The 24,774-nt window shown below is 42.5% G+C and overlaps 2 protein-coding genes across 10 annotated transcripts in view; one reads left to right on the top strand and one right to left on the bottom strand.

The window, feature by feature from the left end:
- Positions 1-24,774, bottom strand: part of LOC101031220 (ubiquitin-conjugating enzyme E2 E1) — an 85,878-nt gene that overhangs the window by 16,361 nt on the left and 44,743 nt on the right. The gene's annotated exons all lie outside the window — the stretch shown is intronic.
- Positions 1-24,774, top strand: part of NKIRAS1 (NFKB inhibitor interacting Ras like 1) — a 103,338-nt gene that overhangs the window by 51,502 nt on the left and 27,062 nt on the right. For 2 of the 9 annotated variants that reach the window (XM_074405722.1, XM_074405727.1), the window contains one exon: positions 1,023-1,679. The exons of 2 other annotated variants lie outside the window; for them this stretch is intronic. In XM_074405722.1, coding sequence (XP_074261823.1) covers positions 1,023-1,244 — 222 coding nt within the window. In that variant the 3' untranslated portion in view covers positions 1,245-1,679. Of the gene's footprint in view, positions 1-1,022; positions 1,680-24,774 lie in introns of those variants that run through there. 5 more of the 9 variants (XM_074405726.1, XM_074405724.1, XM_074405723.1 and 2 more) reach the window with 5 other exon arrangements.

Below are 24,774 nucleotides of genomic sequence, written 5' to 3'. Positions count from 1 at the left end.
CCCCACAAAAGTCAAAAGTATTTTCATAAATCTAAAACATGACTTAACCATTTTTACCCCCCTCTTCTCACATTTGTACTGTGAGGTTTTCCTGAATCTACAACAGGTGTCACAGGACCACAGACGGAATGCAGAAGCAGATGTGAAAACCTAGCTGTCTGCCAGCAAGTCACATTAAAGTCATTTGCAAATATGTGAAATATTTCCACTCTTCTAGGTTATTTAAATTTTGAAAAGCAGTTATTTTCATTTAACATGTCATTTATATTAATACATTTTTTGTTACTTAAAAAATCAATCATAGATGTTTTAAATATTTGTTTTAATTTTTGAATATGGTAAAAACCCGTTAACTGTTAACCATCTAATCAAAAGCTGCTGGGGTCTGAAATAAATTTTAACAGTGTAACGGGGTCCTGAAACCAAACAGTTTGACCACTGGGCAGATTATTTTTACATTAATTTGTTGTAATTGGCTAACCATTAAAGTAAGTGCTTGACTCTTACTCCCAGACATTGACAAACAAAACTAAGAATATTAAATAGGAACTAAAAGAAAACATAAGTGAACAATTTCATAGCTTTGGAAATAAGGGAAGCCACTCGGACTACTGAACTCATTGACAAACTCTAACAGAAGCTGTCAGTGCCTCACCGACATATCCCTTAGGATTCTCGTATGCTGCGGCCAAGTTCTGGCTACCCCTACCTGCGCTCTGTGCCTAAAGCTGCTCTGCCCGCAGCAATAGGCAGAAGTACAGGTAAATTAACTCCCTGTGGCAGTTTTACAACACTGTTCACAGATTGTTTGAAACTGCTCAAAGAGGTAGAGTCTAATTCTCCTCCCTCTGAATACGGGCTGGTGATATTTACGTCTAAAGTGATAAAAGTGTCACTTCACAACTGGCTCCTTTTTTTTTAAAAAAGGAACTATGGTTCCCCTCCCCCCGCCCCCCCACATGTCCTGCAGCTGTCTGTCTCTCCCTTTCTATGTGCCTTGGAAACCCTGAACATCACATAAGAAGCCTAGTATTGCAGAGACCATGTGGAGAGACCACATCAAGAATGAGAATTACGCAAGACGCCCAAGCTGTTCCAGCCCTCAGCTATGTGAGTCTTCCCAGCCCAGGGGGAACACCAGACACGTGAGGAAGCCTTCAGTCCTACCCCCTGTAACTGCATTAGAAAGCTTCAGTGGGAACCAGCCGGCTCAGCCCAGCCCCGCTCAAACTCTAGATCTATGAAAGATTATAATAATAAAAAGTGGTGGCTATTGTTTAGAGTAGTTTGTTATGTAGCCATAAATAAGTGGAACACTCCCCCAAGAGCAGCTATCAAACCAGTAACTGATAATTTGGGTGGGATCATTCTAAGGCAAGCATTCTGCCCAATTTCCCAGTTTCCACATAGGTAATTTTCCCTGTGGAAGCTGGCTTATAAGACATCTTTTTTTTTTTTTTTTTTTCCCAGACAGGGTCTCGCTGTGTTGCCCGGGCTGGTCTCAAACTCCTGAGCTTAAGTGATCCCCGCCTGCCTCAGTCTCCCAAAGTGCTAGGATTATAGGTATGAGCCACTGAGCTCAGCCAAGACATCTTTTATTGACTATCTTTTCTTCCTTAGCTTCCCAATTTTACCTTTGTTCTTTGCATCTGGAAATAAACTACTTGTATTTGAACTCTCATCTCAAGAGTCACCTGGGGGTGGGGGATGGGGTGGGTGGGAGTGCAGGGAATGACCAAAACTGAGACATTACTGAAGTTAAAGCACACACAGGCCGGGCGCGGTGGCTCAAGCCTGTAATCCCAGCACTTTGGGAGGCCGAGGCGGGTGGATCATGAGGTCAAGAGATCGAGACCATCGTGGTCAACATGGTGAAACCCGTCTCTACTAAAAATACAAAAAATTAGCTGGGCATGGTGGCAAGTGCCTGTAATCCCAGCTACTCAGGAGGCTGAGGCAGGAGAATTGCCTGAACCCAGGAGGCGGAGGTTGCGGTGAGCCGAGATCGCGCCATTGCACTCCAGCCTGGGTAACAAGAGCAAACTCCATCTCAAAAAAAAAAAAAAAAAAAAAAAAAGCACACACAAAGATAAACAGATCTGACTCCATAAAAATTGAACATTCTTAAAAAAAAAAAAAAAAAAAGGCCACCGTAAAGTTTGTAGAAAAGTGGCGGAGGGCATTTTCAGTTCACAATTAAGGGTTAATATCCTGAATATAATTTAAATAATAACAATGGATGAAGTACATGGCCGTTCTCAAAAGCGGAAACCTATATGGCAAACAGATTCACAATCTTACTTACACTCAAAGAAATACAAATTAAACACTCTGTTACTTTACCTATTAGAATGGCAAAAGTTTTCAGTAAACACTTTGATATAGAAATTCTGCTTCGTGGAACTTACCCTAAGGAAGTAACTAGACATGTGCATTTGACTATAGTGTAAGGATATTTTTGAGACTCTTACTTATATATGATGAAAAAAATTTGGACTGAGCTAACTTACTGACAAGAGATGGGTTCACTGGAGTACAACGGTCTGACGGGACCCTGTGCAGCTCTTAAGTAAGGTGAGGCATACATACTGAGCAAGCAAAGAAATCCAGACGGATGGAAAGAAACAGGGGGCACTACAGGATGCAAAGCAGCTCTGTAAGATATAAATGCATCCGAACTTAACAGTGGTTTTCCCCACAGGATGATTTGCAGGGGTTTTCTCCTTTGAACAGATACCAATTACTGAGATTAAAAAAAAAAAAAAAAGAAAAAGAAAAACCGTGTTTACTTCCCGAATTCTATTCTGAAGGACAAAATAAAGGTAGAAGAAAGAGAATCTAATCTACCTAGTAATATAGAAAGTAAAGTGTAAGAGGAAGTAAAAGTAACCGGCCGCCCTAAGGTAAAAAGGGTTTCTGACTTAGAAAGCCAGCGCTTTAAGGACTTGGGGAGGTGGTGATCTGAGACTGGACTATCAACATTCTCACTCCAGCCATTCGAACCTGTGTTTCATTTAAGCCCAGTTTTCAGTTGTTTTTACAACAAAGTTGCTTAGGAACTGAGGAGAAATCTTGTGACATTCATTCCTGCTTCCTTCCAAATGTGTTTTCAATAGTGACCCATTGATATATTACATCTTTGGGTAAAAAATACCTAGAACACTCATTCACAGAAAATATTTATGACTGCTGCCATTCCCAACTATACACCGATGAAAATCCTCAGTCACTACAAAGGGGTTCGGGTCTCCTTTGGCCGTGCGGTCACGCTGAAGATTCTGGCCCTATGATAAAAGCTTCCACTGACACTTCACTGGAAAATCTGGAACTCCTCAGACCAAATGGACACTGGCTCACTGTCTGGCTTTCGCTCCCTCCTCCATTCAATCCAGGCGCTCTTTCTCTCAGATAGGGGACTGAGATACTCAATCTCCAGGATGCAAATCTGCTTTTGAAATGACAGGGGGACCAGACAGCCCACGCAGGAGGCATTTCTACCAAAAGAGGGTGCTCTTTCTCCCTTCTTTAATGTGGAAATACCAACTGTTAGCTAAGGTAACCGTCAATTTATCTGAAGTCAAAACACAGAAGACTTAAAATGTGTGAATTTAATTGTGTGTAAATTATACTTCAACAAAGTTGATAAGTTATCCAAATATGAGCAAAATACAGTAAAAAAAGCAGTTTAAACTCAGTTTTCCAGAATTTATTACCTACAGGTTTGTTCTGAACTACTATTTGTACATCTAAAATATCATTTCAAGAACCAACATAAATCAAAGACAGAAAAGTACCCTAAAATTTGCAGGGAAATATGTAATTTTCAAAGTTCCTTCACAAACTTTGGCTTCTTTTGATCTTTGCCTATAATCTGTGAAACAGGAAAGGCAACGTTTACCCATTTTAAAGATGAGGAAAATAAATAAAAAAGGCAATAAGAAAATGCAAAATAAAGAAATCTTTTTTTCTTTTCTTTTTTTTTTTTTTGAGACGGAGTTTCGCTTTTTTGTTACCCAGGCTGGAGTGCAATGGTGCGATGTCGGCTCACCGCAACCTCCGCCTCCTGGGTTCGGGCAATTCTCCTGCCTCAACCTCCTGAGTAGCTGGGATTACAGGCACGCGCCACCATGCTCAGCTACTTTTTTTGTATTTTTAGTAGAGACGGGGTTTCACCATGTTGACCAGGATGGTCTCGATCTCTTGACCTCGTGATCCACCCGCCTCGGCCTCCCAAAGTACTGGGATTGAGCTTGAGCCACTGCGCCCGGCCCAGAAATGTATTTTTTAAAAAGAGGTGGGGAGAGGGAGTCAGCAGTGAAGCCTGGAAGTCAATTGTGACTAACGGTAATCCAGGTTTTCTTAAGGGTTTCTTTTACTACGCCCATGAAGCTTAAAATAAAGTTCCCTGTCTTTAGACTCAACACAGAAGTTGTTTAATCACATTTACTGGTCGCCTTCCCTATCTTATTTCATTTCTCTTTCACATTTGGATGGAAGCTGGGATTAAACAAAAACAAGAAAACCTTGTGATATGCCAAAAGGTGTTATTAAAATTTCTTAATACCAAAAACTAAATCACTATTTGCAGACGTGAATTAGGTGAAAATAAATGCACACCACAGGGAGTAGTACTTAGTGTGGAGGAGATGAACTTTGATAATTATTTGGTAACTCCGAAAATGTGGAGAATCCCCCATTTTAATGAAAACCAAAAACATTTTGGGGAAAACAAGCATTAGTTCAATTACAGTCCAAATGTGATGCCCCTAAGCTGCAAAGAGAACAAGAAAGACGCACAGTTCTTTTTCTCCCCCAGAGCTAAAAAAAAAAAAAAAAAAAAAAAAAAAAAAAAAAAAAAAAAAGCAGGTATAGAACAGGAGACCTACTTTCTCCAGCTCAGATGTTAGGCTGGTCCCAGACACAGTCCAGGAATTCAGATCCACTTCACTCTATTCCATTCTGGTTCACAGTGGCACTGGGAGGTCCGGCAGTCATTAGAATGACCTGCACTGAAACGTGAGGTCAACCCCTGCCTGAGGATACAACATCGCCCACTGCTCAGTGCTCTATGAAGCTGAGGCCTCTGCAACTTCTTTGTTCCCTCCCCCTCCACTGCAGGATCCACAACTCAGAACTACCAGGAAATAACAGGGTCAGGAGGTGAGGAGAGCTATTTACTGCACTTGGGGAATCACTGGCTTCTTTCTTGGCCCCAGCTGGCCTGGAGAGACAAGAGGAAGGCTGTTTATATTTGCATAGGGCTGAGAGACTCAATGAGAGAGGTTATGCCCTGCATGTCAAATACAGGGCTGGGCTTGGAGGGGAGGGTCTGGCGGCTTTCTCATCGCCAACCCTTTCACCCAAGCGAATCCTTGGTCCTGCCGTCTACACACACCCTTCTAGCTGAGCAGTAGACAATAGCTTTCAAAAAGCGAGATGTTGCAGCAGCAGCAGCTAAAGAGACCCACAGATGGAGGGCTGATGTCGGACATTTCACAGCTACCCAAACGTAGCAAACCTACTACTATGACTGGTAAGCAAATACTGGTGGCCACTGGTCAGGCACGAAACTGGCTTGTAAGTTAACAGACCACAATGCATATGCTACCTCATGTTGGTATCAATTGCTTTCTAAAATGACTCAGTCATTTAATACCAAGGATTCCAAAGCATTATCCTTAAACAGAGAAGGGTGCTAACAAATGTCATATTCCAGCCAAGCACAGTGGCTCACACCTGTAATGCCAGCACTTTGGGAGTCTGAGGCAGGCAGACTGCTTGAGCCCAGGAGTTAGAGATTAGCAAGGGCAACATGGTGAAACCTCATCTCTACAAAAAATACAAAAAACAGGTTGGGTGCGGTGGCTAGCTACGCACAGTGGCTCACGCCTGTAATCCCAGCACTCTGGGAGGCCGAGGCAGGTGGATCATCTGAGGTCAGGAGTTTAAGACCAGCCTGACCAACAGGGAAAAACCCTGCCTCTGTTAAAAATACAAAATTAGCCAGGTGTGGTGGCACAGGCCTGTAGTCCCAGCTACTCAGGAGGCTGAGGCAGGAGAATCACTCCAACCCAGAAGGCAGAGGCTGCAGTGAGCCAAGATCACACCATTGCACTCCAGCCTGGACAACATGAGCAAAACTCCAGAGACTGCACTACTGCACTCCAGCCTGGGTGACAGATGGAGACCCCATCTCAAAAAAAAGGGCTAAATCTTAACTGACTGAAGAGTCTCCTGCTAGCCCTGAAGAAGCATGCCACTATGACATGAAGTACCCGAGGAGAGTGCTAGAGAACTAGCAGCGGCCTCCAGGGGTTGCCTGAGCCTCAGTCCTACAGCTGCAAGGAACTGAATTCTGCCGGCAACTATGTGACCTTGGAAGAGCGACAGAGGAGGATACAGGCCAGCTAACTCCTTGACTACAGCCAAGGGAGACCCTGAGCAGAGGACTCAACTAAGCTATGCCTGGATTCCTGACCCACATTAACTGTCAGATCCTACGAAATGTGTGTATTGTTTTGGGTTGCTAAAGTTGCAGTGATTTGTAACATAGAGAAATCCTGACAGTCTGAAGTTTATTCTCAGAAGAAAAGTTAAAACAGAGGGTCTCTGCGCCAGGGGTCATGAATACGGGTGAGGGCAGAGGTGTGGTACTGAAAATGAGCTTATGCATTCAGGACGGGGAGACCCCCACTCTCCTTTCTCCACTCAGCTCCCAGAACACCGGCCGGCCTTCACCCTCCAGGCTGTCCCTTCTGGGGAATACGAGCAACTTGGAAAAAAGACCTTCCTAATTAAAGAACAGGTAACTGAGGAACATGGTTCTTTTCTAACATAAAAATCAGAAAACAAACTAGAATATAGCCAACTACAGAAAACAGAAATTACAGGGAAAATTTCAAAATAAACGTATTATTAATATCCAGAGAGACAGAATGGCACTTGGAAAGAATAAAGCCAAAACAAAGTAACATTCAGAGGAGAAAAAGTAGCTTTTAGAAATTAAAAGCAAAAGCAAGCAAACAAAAGACTTCAAAAACTCAATAAAAGATAGAGTTGAAATCTCCCAAGAAAGTTGAAGAAAGACAGGCTGAAAATAGGAGAGAAAAGAAAGAGCAATTAAAGGACCATAGGAGGGTCCAAGACTTGAACCGTAAGAGTGATCTAGAAAGGGTAAACAGAAAGGAGGTCAAAAAACCCCTCAAACTTACCACGATGAGTTTCCACATTGAAAAGGCGCAGTACATTGGAGGGAAACTGACCTACACCAAGTGGCACATCAAGTTTCCAGGGAGAAAGAGGAAGTAATGTGTAAGAAACCCACATCAGCTGGCTTTAGATTTCAACAGCAACAGTGGGAGTAAGCTGGAATTGAAGCAGTATCTTCAGAATGATTTCCAATACAAATTCCACACCAGACAAACTATCAGTCAAGTGCTAGGGAAGAACAGGGATCTTTTCAGACACCTGAGGTCTCTAAAAAATTTTCTCCCAAGAATCCTTTTTCAGGAAGTGACTGAGTGATGTACTCTGCAAAACAAGGGTATAAACAAGAAAAAGAAAGGAAACAAAACTCCATCAATGTAGAATAGTCAAAGAAAATTCCCCAAAAGACAACGACAAGAGAATCAGTATGACAGCTATGAACAGAATTAGCAGGTGCCTGTTCAAACCAGAACAGGTCAGATAGCTCTGGGAGAGATTCTTCAAAAAAGATAAAACCCAATGCATCTGAATGTCTTCTGAGGATGTTTTTGTGAAGGCATTTGGGGATGAATCTGTGACAAGTATATAGATGAACTAGGTAGGGAACAGGGAAGAAGGGAGAAATAAGAGGAGAAAAGGTGAGAGAAGAATTAACTCGGGGAGGGGGTAGTCAAGCAGGGAAGGAAAAGTAACTACAGTTTGCTACATGTGAATAATGCTCATGTAATATAAACAGTGAATATTTTATCAACATTGATCTAAGCAAAACAGGATAAAGGAAGAGTGCAACTGGAGAGGAGAGAACTAAATTGTCATCATCCATTGTCATGAATCAAGAGTTATTGGCAAAAATTGAAACATTAAGTAAAATGAGTATGGCCGGGCGCTGTGGCTCACGCCTGTAATCCTAGCACTTTGGGAGGCCGAGGTGGGTGGATCACCTAAGGTCAGGAGTTCAAGACCAGCCTGGCCATCATGGTGAAACCCCATCTTAAAAAAAATAATAATAAAATAAAATAAAAAAGAAAAAAGTAATATGAGTATATACTTAAAAATGGGAGAGAAAAAACAAAGTAATTGGCTCAATAAGGTACAAGTAGTTGCCACTAAAGAGCAAAGTGCTGGGGATAGTTTTTGTTTTTTTTTTATCAAAAAAAGAAATATTAAAGTCTTTAAACTATATTAGTGTAAATTTCCATAAAAATTAAAACTACTTGGAGAGAGATCCAAGATGGCTGATCACTAGCAGCTCGGGATTGTAGCTCCCAGTGAAAGCGCAAAGAACGAGAGGACGCCACACCTTCACATGAATTCTTGTTGCTCACGCACCAGGAGATTCCCAGCGGAGGAGCCCCACGGGTCGCCAGCGCGACTCTTGTGACCGGCGAGGCGGTTTTGCCGGCGCCTTGGAGCGACGGTTCTTGGTGCAGAGTCAGAAAAGCACCATCAATCTTAATGCCGCTGATTTGGTCGGTGCAGTGGGTTGCTCAGATTTCGGCGCTGAGAATCAATAAGTTGGACGTCCACTCAGAAACCCAATTACAAAGACGGTGAATACAAAGACCACAGATGGATAAATTTATAACGAAGGGAGGAAAACGGCCAAAAAAGGCTGAGAATGCCCAAGATCAGAATGCCTCTCCCTCAGCGGGGGATCACAGTTCCTCATCAGCAACGGAACAAGGCTTGATGGAGAACGAGGGTGTCCCAATTACAGAAGCAGGCTTCAAAATGTGGATAATGAGAAACTTCTGTGAATTAAAAGAACTTGTTTTAACCCAATCTAAAGTAACTAAGAACTTTGAAAAAAGATTTGATGAAATGTTAACAAGAATACACAATTTAGAGAGGAATATAAGTGAATTGATGGAGCTGAAAAACACAATAGGAGAACTTCGTGAAGTATGCACAAGTTTTAACAGCCGAATTGATCAAGCAGAAGAAAGGATATCAGAGGTCGAAGACCAACTCAATGAAATAAAACAAGAAGACAAGATTAGAGAAAAAAGGGTAAAAAGGAACGAGCAAAGTCTCCAAGAAATATGGGACTATGTGAAAAGACCTAATCTACGCTTGATAGGTGTACCTGAATGTGACGAAGAGAATCAATCCAAGTTGGAAAATACGCTTCAGGACATTATTCAGGAAAATTTTCCCAGCCTAGTAAGGCACGATAATATTCAACTCCAGGTAATACAGAGAACACCACAGAGATACTCCTCAAGAAGAGCAACTCCAAGGCACGTAATCGTCAGATTCACCAGGGTTGAAATGAAGGAGAAAATACGAAGGGCAGCCAGAGAGAAAGGTCAGGTTACCCACAAAGGGAAGCCTATCAGACTTACAGCAGATCTCTCAGCAGAAACCCTACAAGCCAGAAGAGAGTGGGGGCCAATATTCAACATCCTTAAAGAAAAGAACTTTCAACCCAGAATTTCACATCCAGCCAAACTAAACTTCACAAGTGAAGGAAAAATAAAGTTTTTTGTGAATAAGCAAGCACTCAGAGATTTCATCACCACCAGGCCTGCTTTACAAGAGCTTCTGAAAGAACCACTACACATAGAAAGGAACAAACAGTATCAGCCTTTTTAAAAAAATTATCAAAAAGAGCATCAATATAATGAAGAATGTACATCAACTAATGGACAAAATAGCCAGCTAATGGCAGTATTAAACTCACATAAATTATTATTAATTTTAAATTTGAATTGACTGAATCCCTCAATCCAAAGACAGGCAATTTGAATAAAAAACTAAAACCCATCAGCATGCTGCATCCAGACCCATCTCACATTCAAGGATACACAAAGACTCCAAACAAGGGATGGAGAAAGATTTACCAACCAAACAGAGAGCTAAAATAAAAAAATAAAAAGCAGAAGTTACAATTAAGCAACAAGGATCAAAGGAAGCAAAGAAGGACGTTGTATAATGATAAAAGGATCAATGCAACAACAAGAGGAGCTAAAGATCCTGGATATATGCGCACCCAATACAGGAATACGCAGACATACAGGACTTATAAAGAGACTTAGACTCCCACATAATAATAGTGGGAGACTTCAACATTAATATTGGACAGATCAATGAGACAGAAAATTAACAACGATATTCAGGACTTGAACTCAGATCTTGAACAAGTAAATGTAATTAACATTTATAGAACTCTCCACTTTAAATAAACACAATTTACACTCTTATCAGTACCACATCATATCAACTTAGAAGTTCAAAAGAAATCTTGGTTGGCTCCTTGTTTGTTATTCTCTTCCCTCATTTTCTTTTATATCTCCATTATTGAGGACAATTATAGACATACCCATATTTGGATTGCATTCTAGCCCGGGCAATAGAGCAATACCCCCATCCTCTCTCCCTCTTCCTCTTTCTCTTTCTTCCTCTTTATTCTTTTTCTTATTAAAAAACAAAACAAAAACAAAAACAAAAACAGAAAAAAAATTCTCACAAGCTTAGTGGCTTAAACAACATAAATTTGTTATTCTTTATTTTTATAATTTAATGGTTCAACACAAGTCTCATTTGGCTAAAATTAAGGTGTTGGCAGAGCTGCATTTCTTTCTGGAAGCTCGGGGTTGAGCATTCATTTTCTTGCCTTTCTGGATTCTTCCTTCCCTGGCTAATAGTTTCTTTCCTCCATCTTCAAAACCAGCTGCGACTGTTTGAGCTCTTGCATTGCATCACTCCCAAGGACCCTTGTGATTATATTAAGCCAACCCAGAAAATTCAGGATCATTCATCTTCCCATCTTAAGGCCATTAATTTAATTATATCCAAAAAGTCTCTTTTACCATCTAAAGCTCCATATTCATAAGTACTGGGGATTAGAGTGTGGACACCTTGGGGGCCATTATTTTGCCTAACTCCTTGAGTGATAACATATGAAGTGTTGATGAGTTGCCAGAAGAACACGAGAAGAAATGATAAAAGATCCAGGTGTGAGAGGAAATAGTGACAGCTGGACTTGAAAACAACAACAACAACAAAAAAAACCTACTGGGAGGCCAAGGTGGGAGGATTGCTTGAGGTCACAAGTTCAAGGCCAGCCTGGGCAACACAGGGAGACTGTGTCTACACAAAATTTAAAAATTAGCTGAGTGTGGTGGTACGTGCCTGCAGCCCTGGCTATGTGGAAGGCAGAGATGGGAGAATTGCCTGAGCCCAGGAGTTTGAGGCTGCAGTAAGCCATGATGGTGCCACTGCATGCCAGCCTGGGTGACAGTACAAGAATCTGTCTCAAAAAAATAAATAATTGATAAGTAAATAAGAAAGATAAGATGGAAAGGAAAAAGATAGTATCTTACAACCCATAACCATGTGACACAACTCTTTACCAATTCAAGTTCCTCTGCCATGCACGATGGTGGTATATTTTTCCAAATGATCATCTACTTGGTTTCCAGAAATCAAGCCTAACATATTAGCTTAATATTACAGCTTCACCACATATAGTTCAGGAACAGCTATATGTCGGCTCACTGCACACTGTACCATATATAGTACAATACAAACTAAAAAAAATTTTTAAAGAAATGGAACACAGAAATGTATTCTATAGAAAACTGAGAAATATGATATGGAATGATATCTATGTTATGCTTACAGAGCTTAATAGATTTTTTCCAGGGGAAGGGGTGACCAAAATGGAGAACTTCTAGTACAGCAATGTGTTTCTCCTGCAGAAATGAAGGTGAAGATGGAACTCACCTTCACATTCTATCCTTAAGACCAAGTGAGACCAGATCAGAAAGGACCTTAAATGCCTACTACGCGATTCAGATTTTAATAGCTTTGCACTGTCTCTAGGAGTGAAATGGGAACGGTTCCCTTGTCCACCTTGCAGGGCACGCGATGGGGGTGTGTCTCGCCGATTCAGTGCCTGGCTGCTCAAACCTCTAGGGGAGCATACAGACAGGCAGGGTAGGGTGTGAGGCTCCCACCCCGTGGCAGTGTCTAGGGGTGAATATTTCCAGCTGAAGCTCCAGTGGGCATGTGTTACAGGGTGCTCGTTTAGTTTAGCCAGCCGTAGGCCACCTGTGTTAACCAGCACAATTAGAGCCCTGCCTTATCGCAAGGACAGAGGGCTTTCTGTATCTGGGGTTCTTGCCTTGGTGTACCTGAGGAATCAGATTACTCGTGGACCTGGAGAATGAGTGCAGGGTTTTAATGAGTGGAAGTTAACTCTCAGCAGATGGGGCAGCCAGAAGGGAAACAGTTTTCCCCTGGAGTCTGGCCGCTTGGTGGCCCAACTCTTCTCTGACTGTCCCAGCCAAACTCTGCATCACTCCACCTACACTGGTGCGTTCCCCTCATGTCCAGCCTGCTAGGGTCTTGGGGTTTTTCTAGGCACAGAATGGGGGCGTGGTCGGTCAGGGTGGTCTTGGGAAATGCAACATTTGGGCGCAAAGGCAGGAGTGCCTGTCTTCACCCAGGTCTGTGGGCACAGGCCTGGGAGTGGAGCCCTTGCCACAGACCCGTCCTTCTCCTCCCAGCACTGCCCTGTCCCCGCTTCCCTACCGGGAGTGAGGTAACAAAGAAACAGTCACCGTCTTCAGAAATAAGTAAGCCCAAACACTGAACACATCAAACAATTCAGAAACAAGAAGCTGCTTACAGCCTTCAGTAACTGACGCAGAGAGCCTAACAAAAGGGGCTGTGGAGGCCTCAAAACCTGGGCAAGAGCGATGGGAACGAAACTGTCTCTGGGGAGATCATAATGACTTCACAGCCACCATCCTAGAGAGTTATCAATAAACCACAGATCCTCTGAAGGCATCAACACACACACAAATAAGACGTCTACATTCTACCCTTAAGGAGCAGAAGGGAAAGAAAACTGTCTCTTTCTGGTCTGCCCCGTCTCCCAGTGGTATCGTTAAACAGACATCCCAAGCATCATTCTACACGTGGCCACGTAGCATTTGGTGAAGTCATCATTTACAAATAAATAAAATGTGACTTTAACGCCATTTCAATGTTTATGGCTTATAGCAAATAAAGGGGTAAGTATATGGGAATGAAACATTTAAGCAAAATGCATACTTTTAGTCAGTTCACGTGATAGCTTGGTTGGGTTGTGCGTCTCAGAGCCAGGGCCCACAGCTTTAGACGCAAGGCACATTCAACACCACATCAGCACGAGGTAAGATGAGTGTATCAAGATAAACTCATAGGACAGCCACTTTAATACAGTCCATTTCTGACTACTAAGTGTGCCTCTTCCAGAATTTTGTTAACTGAAGTCATTGTTGATGTTTGGTCATTTAAGTGTTTTGTTAACGTGTGCTTACATTAACGCTGAGCGGCACACAAAGCCACAAGGAAGCACACCAGCCAAAACATTGCTAAAAAGGCACAACCAGAGCGCTCAAGATCTGTCTAGCGAAACAGCTCACTTAGTGAGGTCCAGTCACCAGTATTAAAGCAGCGGTAGTGGCAGCAGTCTCTCCACCCCACAGAAACCTGATCGGGTCAGAACATTCATCTTCATCCAGCCAAGGTGAAAGCATGCAGAAACCAAGGGGCAGACAGCTGTGAGAGCAAGCTAGCAGTCAAGGGCTGAGCTCTGAATTTCAGTCTGGGAGAGCAAAATGACTTTCTTTCTTCAGCAATGTCATAAAAACCATCCCTCACTTCGAGACATCCTTATGCATCTGCTGTGTGCAAAACCTGCACACAGGACATGTTTCTGAGCTGCTTCTTCAAAACAAAGTAAATCAACATTTCAGTGGTTCCCGCAGTTGGGACTGTCGGGCATGAAACAGTGAGAGTACAAAATAAAATAAATCCTAATATGCTTTATCATAATGCAATAAACCAAGAGAAATACCTATTCAGACTTAATAGTTGTTCAAGTTTTGCTTGGTGCCAAAGAATTTTGCGTGCTGGATTGACAGATAGGTTAAGGCCAAATCATTAAGGTCCTTAAAAATCAGGGAGGACAGTTTACCCTCAATGAACTGGGTACAGCAAAGCCACAGAAGGTTCTTCAGAATACCATACTGGAGACAACGTCCCTACTTTGCATGTGAGGAAACTGAGGCCCAGAGACTTTAAGTAATTAAACTTAACCTCTGGTCATTCAGCTACTAACTGGCAAAGGCTGGACTCAAATCTCTGTATTACAAAGGCCATTCCATTTGCTATGGCATGGCCACTGTTGCTCAAGTGAATGAAGCTTCATTTGGGCTGATGTTTCTGGATGAAGAACCGGGTAAGCAGACACCGGTAAGCAGGTAGACACGGGTCATCCACGTGGATATCAAAGTCACAAGGGTGGGAGCACGTAATATGGAGAGACGAGGCCCGTGCTCAGGCGGAGAGTGAGGAGGAGGGGCGCTGGAGACAGAGGACAATTTCCACGCCTCACGCCTCCCTTAAGGAAAAGAAAGCAAGAGTTTAACCACAGTGAAAGGACGGCTGCAGGCACAGTACTCTCAGGGAAGATGAAAAGTAGGTGAAGGATTGAACACCACTTCCTCTCCACCAGCTTCCGTAGCAGAGTAGAAGGGTCTGGTCTCAGGCAAAGGCAGGCTCAGCTAGAGACGGCACTAGATACTGCCTGGCCGAGAATGTTCAGTGAGGTAACTGGTACTAAGTTTAGACTAGGAATCAGTTCCATTTAATGCCTGTGGCAAAATTCTAGTAAAATACACAAAAATGGTAAAAATAACGCCTTCTCTCATAGAACTATCACCATTTTTAAATTGGGGGGTGGCGGGTATCCAACAACAAATGATTAAAATCTGAGATATGTAACACGAGGTAAACTGTCAGAGGATGGGTACAGTGGAGTGGATACAAGCTCGAGCGAGGGTGGCTTGAACATGGGCCCAATGTAAAGATCTCCTATGGGCAATCCTCCTCCCTCTCACATGTAAGCAGACAGCACGCCAGCTTTCAAGCTCCCTTTCTTCTACTTGTGAGAAAGTGGGGAGGAGGGAGGACAAGTATTTAGGACAAATTTCCCAAAATGAAGAGCTTCAGTGCTGCAGGTCAGTGGTTCTTACACGAGCGGTAAGAATAAGGGGAAAGCATTACATTTTTTCCGGTAAATTTTAATTTATTCAATAGAAAGGTTTGTCTTTCATTCTCAAGAAGTTCCTGGCCAGGCTCTGTGGCTCACACCTGTAATCCCAACACTTGGAGAGGCCAAGGGGTGGGGGAGGGGGGTGGATCGTCTGAGGTCAGGAGTTTGAGACCAGCCTGGTCAACTTGGGGAAACCCTGTCTCTACGAAAACTACAAAAGTTAGCTGGGCGTGGTGCTGCATGCCTGTAATCCTAGCTACTCGGGAAGCTGCGGCAGGAGAAATGCTTGAACCCAGGAGGCAGAGGTTTCAGTGAGCCAAGATCATGCCCTTGCACTCTTGCCTGGACAACAGAGCCAGACTCCATCTCTAATAATAAAGTTCTTCACATTTTGTGATTAAAAAGTATCCTCCCTTTTATGAAATGCTGACAACAGTAAATGATGACTTTTTTCCAATGTCCTTGCAAGACAAAATAAAATTAGTAGCTCTACATCAGCTCTCTGCATTGCAATCCAGAATTTACACTGTAGGTAACAGCTTCTACAGCCCCGAGTGGTATCTGCCACAGAGCTTTTGCAGGGAAAGGGGCCCGGGTTTAACTGGCCGAGTACCTCTCAACTGTCCTCAAGCTCCCGGCCTCTTAAGATAGACTAGCTAAGGGCCGGGCGCGGTGGCTCAAGCTTGTAATCCCAGCACTTTGGGAGGCCGAGGCGGGTGGATCACGAGGTCGAGAGATCAAGACCATCCTGGTCAACATGGTGAAACCCCGTCTCTACTAAAAATACAAAAAATTAGCTGGGCATGGTGGCACGTGCCTGTAATCCCAGCTACTCAGGAGGCTGAGGCAGGAGAAGTGCCTGAACCCAGGAGGCGGAGGTTGTGGTGAGCCGAGATCGAGCCATTGCACTCCAGCCTGGGTAACAAGAGCGAAACTCCGTCTCAAAAAAAAAAAAAAAAAAGAGAGACTAGCTAAGGTCAGCCAGCCAATATGGTGAAACCCCATCTCTAATAAAACTACAAAAATTACCCGGGCGTGGTGGCGCACGCCTGTAGTCCCAGCTACTTGGGAGGGTGGAGGCAGGAGAATTGCTTGAACCTGGTAGGCGAAGGTTGCAGTGAGCCGAGATGGCGCCACTGCACTCCAGCCCGGGAGACAGAGACTCCGACTCAAAAAGACTAGCTAAGCCACTGCCACCATCTTATAGCCTAGTGGCACTTCTGTCACTGAAGATTCATTCCAGAGGAGCATACACTGGGAACCGTTTCCACAAGCACAGAAGTTCACAAAGCGGCAGAGCACAACAGGTCTGGCTGGGAGTTACCCACAGACAGCTTCCAAATCACAAGCCTGTCACCAGGCTCACCCCACACCATGACACGAGTCCTTCACAAGCGCCAGGAGAAGTCAAACTCCTGTGTGTCAAACCATTTCCTAAATAAATTCAGTGTAATGTGACTTGACAGGCATACAGCTCCAGTCTGACAGGCAACCCAAGAGTGTATGTTTTAGAAAATAACATCTTCAAGTACTGAATGTCATCTTTTTAAGCACTTCTCAGTTGTCTTCCTATCATTTGCTCCCTCAACTTCAATTCTCCCTACATGACAACTTCTATTTTCATTTCTCTCTTCCTCTTCATTTCACAAAAATGTGTGCTGCTTTCCAAGATAAACATGTGGTCTTTATTTAATTCCTCTCTTACTTTATCAATGAATAAAACACCTGATTACAAAAAGTTCAAACTTTCCCATGCAGAAAGAAAAAAAAACAACCACCACCCAACCAGACTCTAAAACACACTCCTGAACACCTCCACCCTCCTGGCTGCTGGCCAGCTTTCTCCTGCCTTCAGCACCAGCTTCTTGCTGCTTCTCCTACATACACACAGACCCCTCTACATGCGATTCAGTCCTACTCTACCTCAACATTCCACCGTAACCTAGTCTCAAAGGTCACCAAAGACCTGTCAGACTCAAAATTAAATGGCATTTCTTTCTTTTTCTTTTTTTTATTTATAGAGACGGGGTTTCACCATGTTGGCCAGGCTGGTCTTAAACTCCTGATCTCGTGATCCACCCCACTCAGCCTCCCAAAGTGCTGGGATTACAGGCATGCACCACCATGCTGGCGGCATTTTGTATTCTCTTTTCTTTTTCTTTAAAGAGCTAGAGTCTATCTCTGTCACCCACGCTGGAGTTCAGTGTCATGATCATAACTCACTGCAACCTCAAAATCCTGGACGTAAGTGATCTTCCAACCTGAGTTTCCCAAAATGCTAGGATTATAGGGGTGAGCCACTGCACTCAACCCCATTTTCTTCATCAGCCTTTTTGTCAAGGACTGATGAACCCTGTCTTCTGGAAACATTCTTGATAATCACAACATTAATTTTCTGATTCCCCTCTAACCTCTGAACTCCCCTCTCACTTTTCTAAAGCACTTTCTTTCCCTGCTAATCTGTCAGGGTCCAGAAACAAATTCAATAGGAGCTCCCATTAGAGTGGTATGAAAACAGAGACGCATTTCGGGAAAGGCTTTAGGTACATGAGGTCCAGGGTAGTTTTACTGGGCATTAATGGGAGACAGAAGGGAGAAAGCAAAGTCGGAATCTGATACAAATTTAGAAGAAAATCTTAGCTTGGTGATTTAACAACTGTTGGTCCTTGGCAATGTACTAGGAGAATAATGCCTTACTACAAAGCAATGACTTCCAAACCATACTCCAGACAGGGAGAGAAGACTTATGTTTTAAATGTCTGTCTCCCCTGAAATCTGTTTTAAGAAAGGGCCGGCCGGGCGCGGTGGCTCAAGCCTGTAATCCCAGCACTTTGGGAGGCCGAGGCGGGTGGATCACGAGGTTGAGAGATCAAGACCATCCTGGTCAACATGGTGAAACCCCGTCTCTACTAAAAAATACAAAAAACTAGCTGGGCGTGGTGGCGCGTGCCTGTAATCCCAGCTACTCAGGAGGCTGAGGCAGGAGAATTGCCTGAGCCCAGGAGGCGGAGGTTGCGGTGAGCCGAGATCGCGCCATTGCACTCCAGCCTGGGTAACAAGAGCGAAACTCCGTCTCAAAAAAAAAAAAAAAAAAAAAAAAAGAAAGGGCCGACACTGCTTTTCAAAGCTTTCAAAGTACACTTAACAGTATGATATAAGAAGCCATAGCCGGGCGCGGTGGCTCAAGCGTGTAATCCCAGCACTTTGGGAGGCCGAGGCGGGTGGATCACGAGGTCAAGAGATGGAGACCATCCTGGTCAACATGGTAAAACCCCGTCTCTACTAAAAATACAAAAAATTAGCTGGGCATGGTGGCGCATGCCTGTAAATCCCAGCTACTCAGGAGGCTGAGGCAGGAGAATTGCCTGAACCCAGGAGGTGGAGGTTGCAGTGAGCCGAGATCGCGCCATTGCACTCCAGCCTGGGTAACAAGAGTGAAACTCCGTCTCAAAAAAAAAAAAAAAAAAAAAAAAAGAAGCCACACAGGGAACTCGAAAAATCTGAACAGCATGCAAATTTCAGTTCAATCCTCGGTTTCCTCATCTGGAAAACACAGCTAATGTTATCCTACATCCCACACCTCACCGCACTCAACCTTGGAGGAAATAAACTATGTAAGTGTCTTTAAGTGCTAAGGCACTATTTCTATGCATATAATTATTTTTAAGGAATAAGTGCTAACTCTTCCAAAGAAATAATGACTGCTTAATTGCGTGTTAACAACAGCTGTCACAAAAATCTAAAGCTACATTTTTGCTTTCCAATAATCAACAGTTAGTCTTTTCACTTTAAAGATTAAAATTAGCATAGTAAAATACCATATAACTAATGAAGGTATTATAATGAAATGAAACAATATGAAAATTAACATCAAGATGCACTAATTTAATAAAATTAAAAAATTAAAAACTAGGAAGAATGGTGGAAGTGTTTCCTAGAGAAGGTTGCATATTTGTATCCCTTAGTTAACCAAGTAAGAAGGAAAAAGACACTTTTGAGATCTACCTATTTAAACCCAAAGATTGCTTTCAATATGTTTTAATTTCACCACTACATAATGAACTTTATATTTCTCCACTGAACACATCCCTGAAATGAGCTGAATCTTTACATTGAAAAATATTTCTCATTTTAATTAAAAGATACTGTCTCACAAAAATAATTACAACTCTAAAGTAATAAAAATTACACTTGAGAATCCTGTCAGTGGACAATCTGCCTTCACAATCTGCCTTCTGAACACAGTGAATTCTCCCATAAAATACCAACAAGTTGGTCAAATAAATAATTAATCCATATCTTTATTAAAAGGAGACATTTAAAGACATGCTTCTCAGTGAATTCTCATGTAACTTTAGGACTTAACTTTCCACAAAAGCAGTATAATGATCCTACGTATTTAATGAAATTTTGTAGCTTTTGTGAAAGCCACAAGGAGCTGCTGCTTCCAATAGCACATACAAAAGTTATTGTCCTTTTACTGTCTATTAATAAAGCAGAGCCTAACATAGTTGTAACTCCTACATATTAACATTTTATTCAGGAAGACTAATAGCTTATTAGTTAGGGCTTTTTCTGTTACAAGTGTAGACACCTAACTAAAAAGAGTCTGGGCCAAAAGATAATCTGATTGGCCCACATAATCAAAAAGGCCACCAGAGGGCTTCAGGCCAAGGATGGACCTGAAGGGACAGACAGTGTCATTAAGAGTTTCTCCCTAACCCCTCAGTTTTGGGTTGACTTCAATTTGAGACCGGCTCTTCACACAGGACAGCTTGGAAAAAATAAGATACCTCAGGAAAAGAGGTAACTTTTAAAAACATCCCTTCTGAATACTTTTGCTCTATGTCTTATCAGTTCAGATTAGACAATCTGAACCAATCACTGGGGGTAGAAGAATAAAACTTTTTTTTTTTTTTTTTTTTTAAGGACTGAGTCTCCCTCTGTTGCCCAGGCTGGAGTGCAGTGGTGTGATTCTGGCTCACTGAACTGCCTCCTGGGTTTAAGCAATTCTCCTGCTTCAGCCTCCGGACTACAGGCATGTGCGACTTATACCCAACTCATTTTTCCATTTTTAGCAGAGATGGGGTTTTTACCATTTTGGCCAGACTGGTCTCAAACTCCTGACCTCAGGTGATCCATCACTCTCGACCATGATAAAGCATTCTGAAGGGCTGGGCTTGGATCATGTGTCACCACTGGAGAGTAAAAGAAGACCCACTTGAACCACATGGATGAAACGAATTATTATACAGTGAGGAGCACTGGTACTCCAAGGGGGTATTAGGTGAACAAATAACATATGACCACCACAGATGGTCACTGGGTGGTATCCCTGAAAAGCCACCACCTGCATCTTTTGAGGAGCGCCGGCAGACTACCAAATGCAAAACCGGTACAAAGCAAGACTACAGGGGTCCATGTAGTTATTTTCACCAATCTACTCATTACCAAGAACTGCCCTCTAACTCTCCCATTTGCATTTAAAGACTGATTTGTTAACAGAAATGAAGAGACCTAAATTTAAAAGCTAAAACTATAAAACTTCTACACACACACACACACACACACACACACACACACAAAATCTTTGTAATCTTTGGGCAGGCAAAGTTTTCTGAGACGATAAAATCATGAATCACACAAGAAAAAACTGATAAACTGGGTTCATCAAAATTAAAATGCTTGGCTCTTAAAAGGACACTATGGGCCAGGTGCAGTGGCTCGCTCATGCCTGCAATCCCAGCACTTTGGGAGGCCAAGGCGGGCGGATCACAAGGTCAGAAGTTCAAGACCAGCCTGGCCAATATGGTGAAATCCCATCTCTACTGAAAATATAAAAATTAGCCAGGTATGGTGGAGAACACCTGTAGTCCAAGCTACTTGGGAGGCTGAGGCAGAAGAATTGCTTGAACCCGGGAAGCAGAGGTTGCAGTGAGCTGAGATCATGCCACTGCATTCCAGCCTGGGAGACAGAGTGAGACTTTGTCTCAGGAAAAAAAAAAAAAAAAGACACTATTGATAAACCCACAGCCAACATCATATTTAATGGTGATGACTAAATGCTTTCCTCCTAAGATGAGGAACAAGACAGGCATGTCCACCCTCAGTACTATTTTAATTGTTTTTCACAGTAAAAGAGCTTGATACCCTTACTACTTCTATTCAATATTTTACTGAAAGTTCTAGTTAGGTCAATTACAAGCAGAAAAGAAATAAGGCTGGGCATGGTGGCTCATGCCTATAATCCTAGCACTCTGGGAGGCCAAAGTGGGAGGATCGCTTGAAACCAGGAGTTCGAGACTAGTCTGTACAACATGGTGAGAGCACTATTCTACAAAAATACAAAAAATTTGCTGGGTGTGGCGGCACACGCTTGTAAGTCCCAGCTACTAGGGAGGCTGAGGTGGGAGGATCGCTTGAGCCCAGAAGGTCAAGATTACAGTGAGCCAAGATCGCACTACTACACTCCAGCCTGGATGACAAAGTGAGATCCTGTCTCAAAAAAAGGTAAAAGGGAAATAAAAATTATTCGGACTGGAAAAGAAGTAACACGATCTGTATTCGCAGATGACATGATCTTACACAGAGAAAACTCAAATCCACTAAAAAGCTCTTAGAACCAATAAACAAGCTGAACAAGCCTGTCGGATACAAAATCAATATACAAAAACCAACTGTATCTATATACTACCAGTGAGTAATCAGCAAATGAAATGTTTAAAAATTTAATTTACAATAGTATCCACATAAAATACATAGAAATAAATTGAGCAAAAGTAATGTATGTACACACTAAAAACTTACCATTGAAATAAATTAAGGGAAATATAAATAACTGAAAAGACATTTAACGTTCATCAATCATTTTGTGTTGCTGTAAAGGAATATCTGAGGCCAGGTAATTTATAAAGAAAAGAGGTTTATTTAGCTCATGGTTCTGCAGGCTGTATAAGAAGCATAGTGCCAGTATCTGCTTCTGGTGAGGCCTCAGGAAGCTTCTACTCATGGCAGAAGATGAAGGGAGAGAGGCATGTGACATGACAAGAGAGGGAGCATGAGGGCACGGAGAGGCCCCAGACATTGTGGACAAAGCGAGTAACTCATTACCGTGAGAGCATCACCAAGCCATACATGAAGGATTCCTCCCTGTGACCCAAACACCGCCACCAGGCCTCACCTCCAACACTGGGGATCACATTTCAACACAGGATTTGGAGGGGACAAAATAGCCAAACTGAACAGATCTGACATTTTAATTTTTTTTTTTTTAGTTTTCAGAGACAGGGTCTCTTGTCACCCTGGCTGAAGTGCAGTGGTGCAATCACTGCAGCCTCGAACTCCTGAGCTCAACTGATCCTCCCACCTCAGCCTCTTGACTGGCTGGGACTACAGAAGTGCACCACCGTGGCTGGCTTATTTTACTTTTTATAGAGAAGAGGATCTCACTTTGTTAATCACGCCAGTCTCAAACTCCTGGCCTCGAGTGATCTTTCCACCTTGGCCTCTCAAAGTGCTGAGAATATAGCAGGCATGGGCCACTGTACTGAGCCTGAAATTAACATGGGAATATTTCATATTTCTCAAACTGGTCTTAAAAAAAAAAAAACAAGAAACAGAAATTGACAAGTTGATCCTAAAATTCATATGGAAATACAAGAAACACAGAATAGGCAAACAATCTTTAAAAAAAAAACAAAAACAAAGCCAGAGTACTTCCTTCTCAATTTCAAAACTTACTATGAAGCCATAAAAATTAAGACATTGTAGTACCAGCAAAAGAACAGACAACAAAGATCAATGGAACCGAATTAAGAGCCCAGAAATAAACTCTTACATTTATGGGTCAATTGATTTCTGACAAGCATGCCAAATGAGCTCAATGGAGAAAGAATAGTGTTTTTACCAAATAGTGCTGGGAACAAAAGGATAGCCACAAGCAAAACAAAACAAACAAAAAAACAAAACAAAACAAAGAAATTAAACCTCTTCCTCATACCACACACAAAAATTAACTCAAAATGATTAATGATCCAAATAGAAAAACTAAAAGTATAAAACTCTTAAAAGAAAACATAGGACTAGGCTGGGCATGGTGGTGGCTCATGCCTGTAATCCCAGCACTTTGGGAGACCGGGACAGGCAGACTGCTTGGGCCCAGGAATTCAAGACCAACCTGGGCAACATGGCAAAACCCTGTCTCTCCAAACAAAACAAAACAAAACACAACACAACACAACACCCATTAGCTGGATGTGCTGGCACACGTCTGTAGTCCCTGCTACTGGAGAAGCTGAGGTGGGGGTACTGCTCGAGCCTGAGGCTGCTGTGAGCCATGATCATGCCACAACTCCAACCTGGGTGACAGAAAGAGACCCTACCTCCAAAAAAAAAAAAAAAACAAAAAACAAACAAACAAAAAAAAACAAGAAAAACAAAAAAAACAACTGGGTGTGCCAGATGTGTGGGTGCATGCCTGTAGTCCTAGCTACTTGGCTGAGGCAGGAGAGTCACCTGAGCCCAGGAGTTCGAGGCTGCAGTGAGCTGGGATTGCACCACTGCTCTGGTGACTGAGCAAGACTCTGTCTCAAAAAAAAGAGAAGACTATGGGTTAGATAATGGTTTCTTAAATACAATTCCAAAAGCACATGCAACAAAAGAAAAAATAGGTAAAATGGACTTCATGTAAACCACAAACATTTTTTTTTTTTCTGAGACGAAGTCTTGCTCTGTCACCAAGGCTGGAGTATAGAGGTGCGATCTCAGTTTACTGCAACCTCCATCATTCAGGTTCAAGTGATTCTCCTGCCTCAGCCTCTCGAGTGGCTGGGACTACAGGCATGTGCCACCACGCCCTGCTAATTTTTTATATTTTTAGTAGAGACTAAAAATACATGGTTTCACTGAGTTAATTAGCCAGGATGGTCTCAAATTTCTGGACCTTGTGATCTACCTACGTCGGTCTCCCAAAGTGCTGGGATTACAGGCGTGAGACACCTAGCAAAACCACAAACTTTTGTGCTGCAAGCAATACCATCAAGAAAATAAAAAGACAACCCACAGACTAGGTAGAAAACACTTGTAAATCAATCATATATCTGATAAAGAACGTTTATCTGGAATAAAAATAATTTTTACTGGCCAGGCACAGTGGCTCACACATGTAATCCCAGCATTTTGGGAGGCTGAGGCAGGATAATCACTTGAGGCCAAAGGAGTTCAATACCAGCCTGGGCAATATAGTGAAACCTCGTCTAGATTAGATAGATAAATAAGAACTTTTAAAATTCAGCCAAAGATAGTCCAAATTTTACTAATAAAACAGGTAAATTATCTAAGACAGACATTTTCCCAATGAGAATATGCCAATTTCGATTCAATGAAGATACCCAATAATCACATGAAAAAGATACTTGACATCATTTGCTATTAGCAAAATACAATTCTGAATGTCATTTTTTAAAAATGAAAATCAAAGACACACCATTGTAGAAGACAAGTGGGGTGATTCCTCAAGG

This window comes from Saimiri boliviensis, chromosome 9, assembly GCF_048565385.1.
Source record: "Saimiri boliviensis isolate mSaiBol1 chromosome 9, mSaiBol1.pri, whole genome shotgun sequence".
NCBI classification, from domain to species: domain Eukaryota; kingdom Metazoa; phylum Chordata; class Mammalia; order Primates; family Cebidae; genus Saimiri; species Saimiri boliviensis.
Note: the sequence above shows the minus strand (reverse complement) of the source record. Positions and strands in the feature narration are given on the sequence as shown.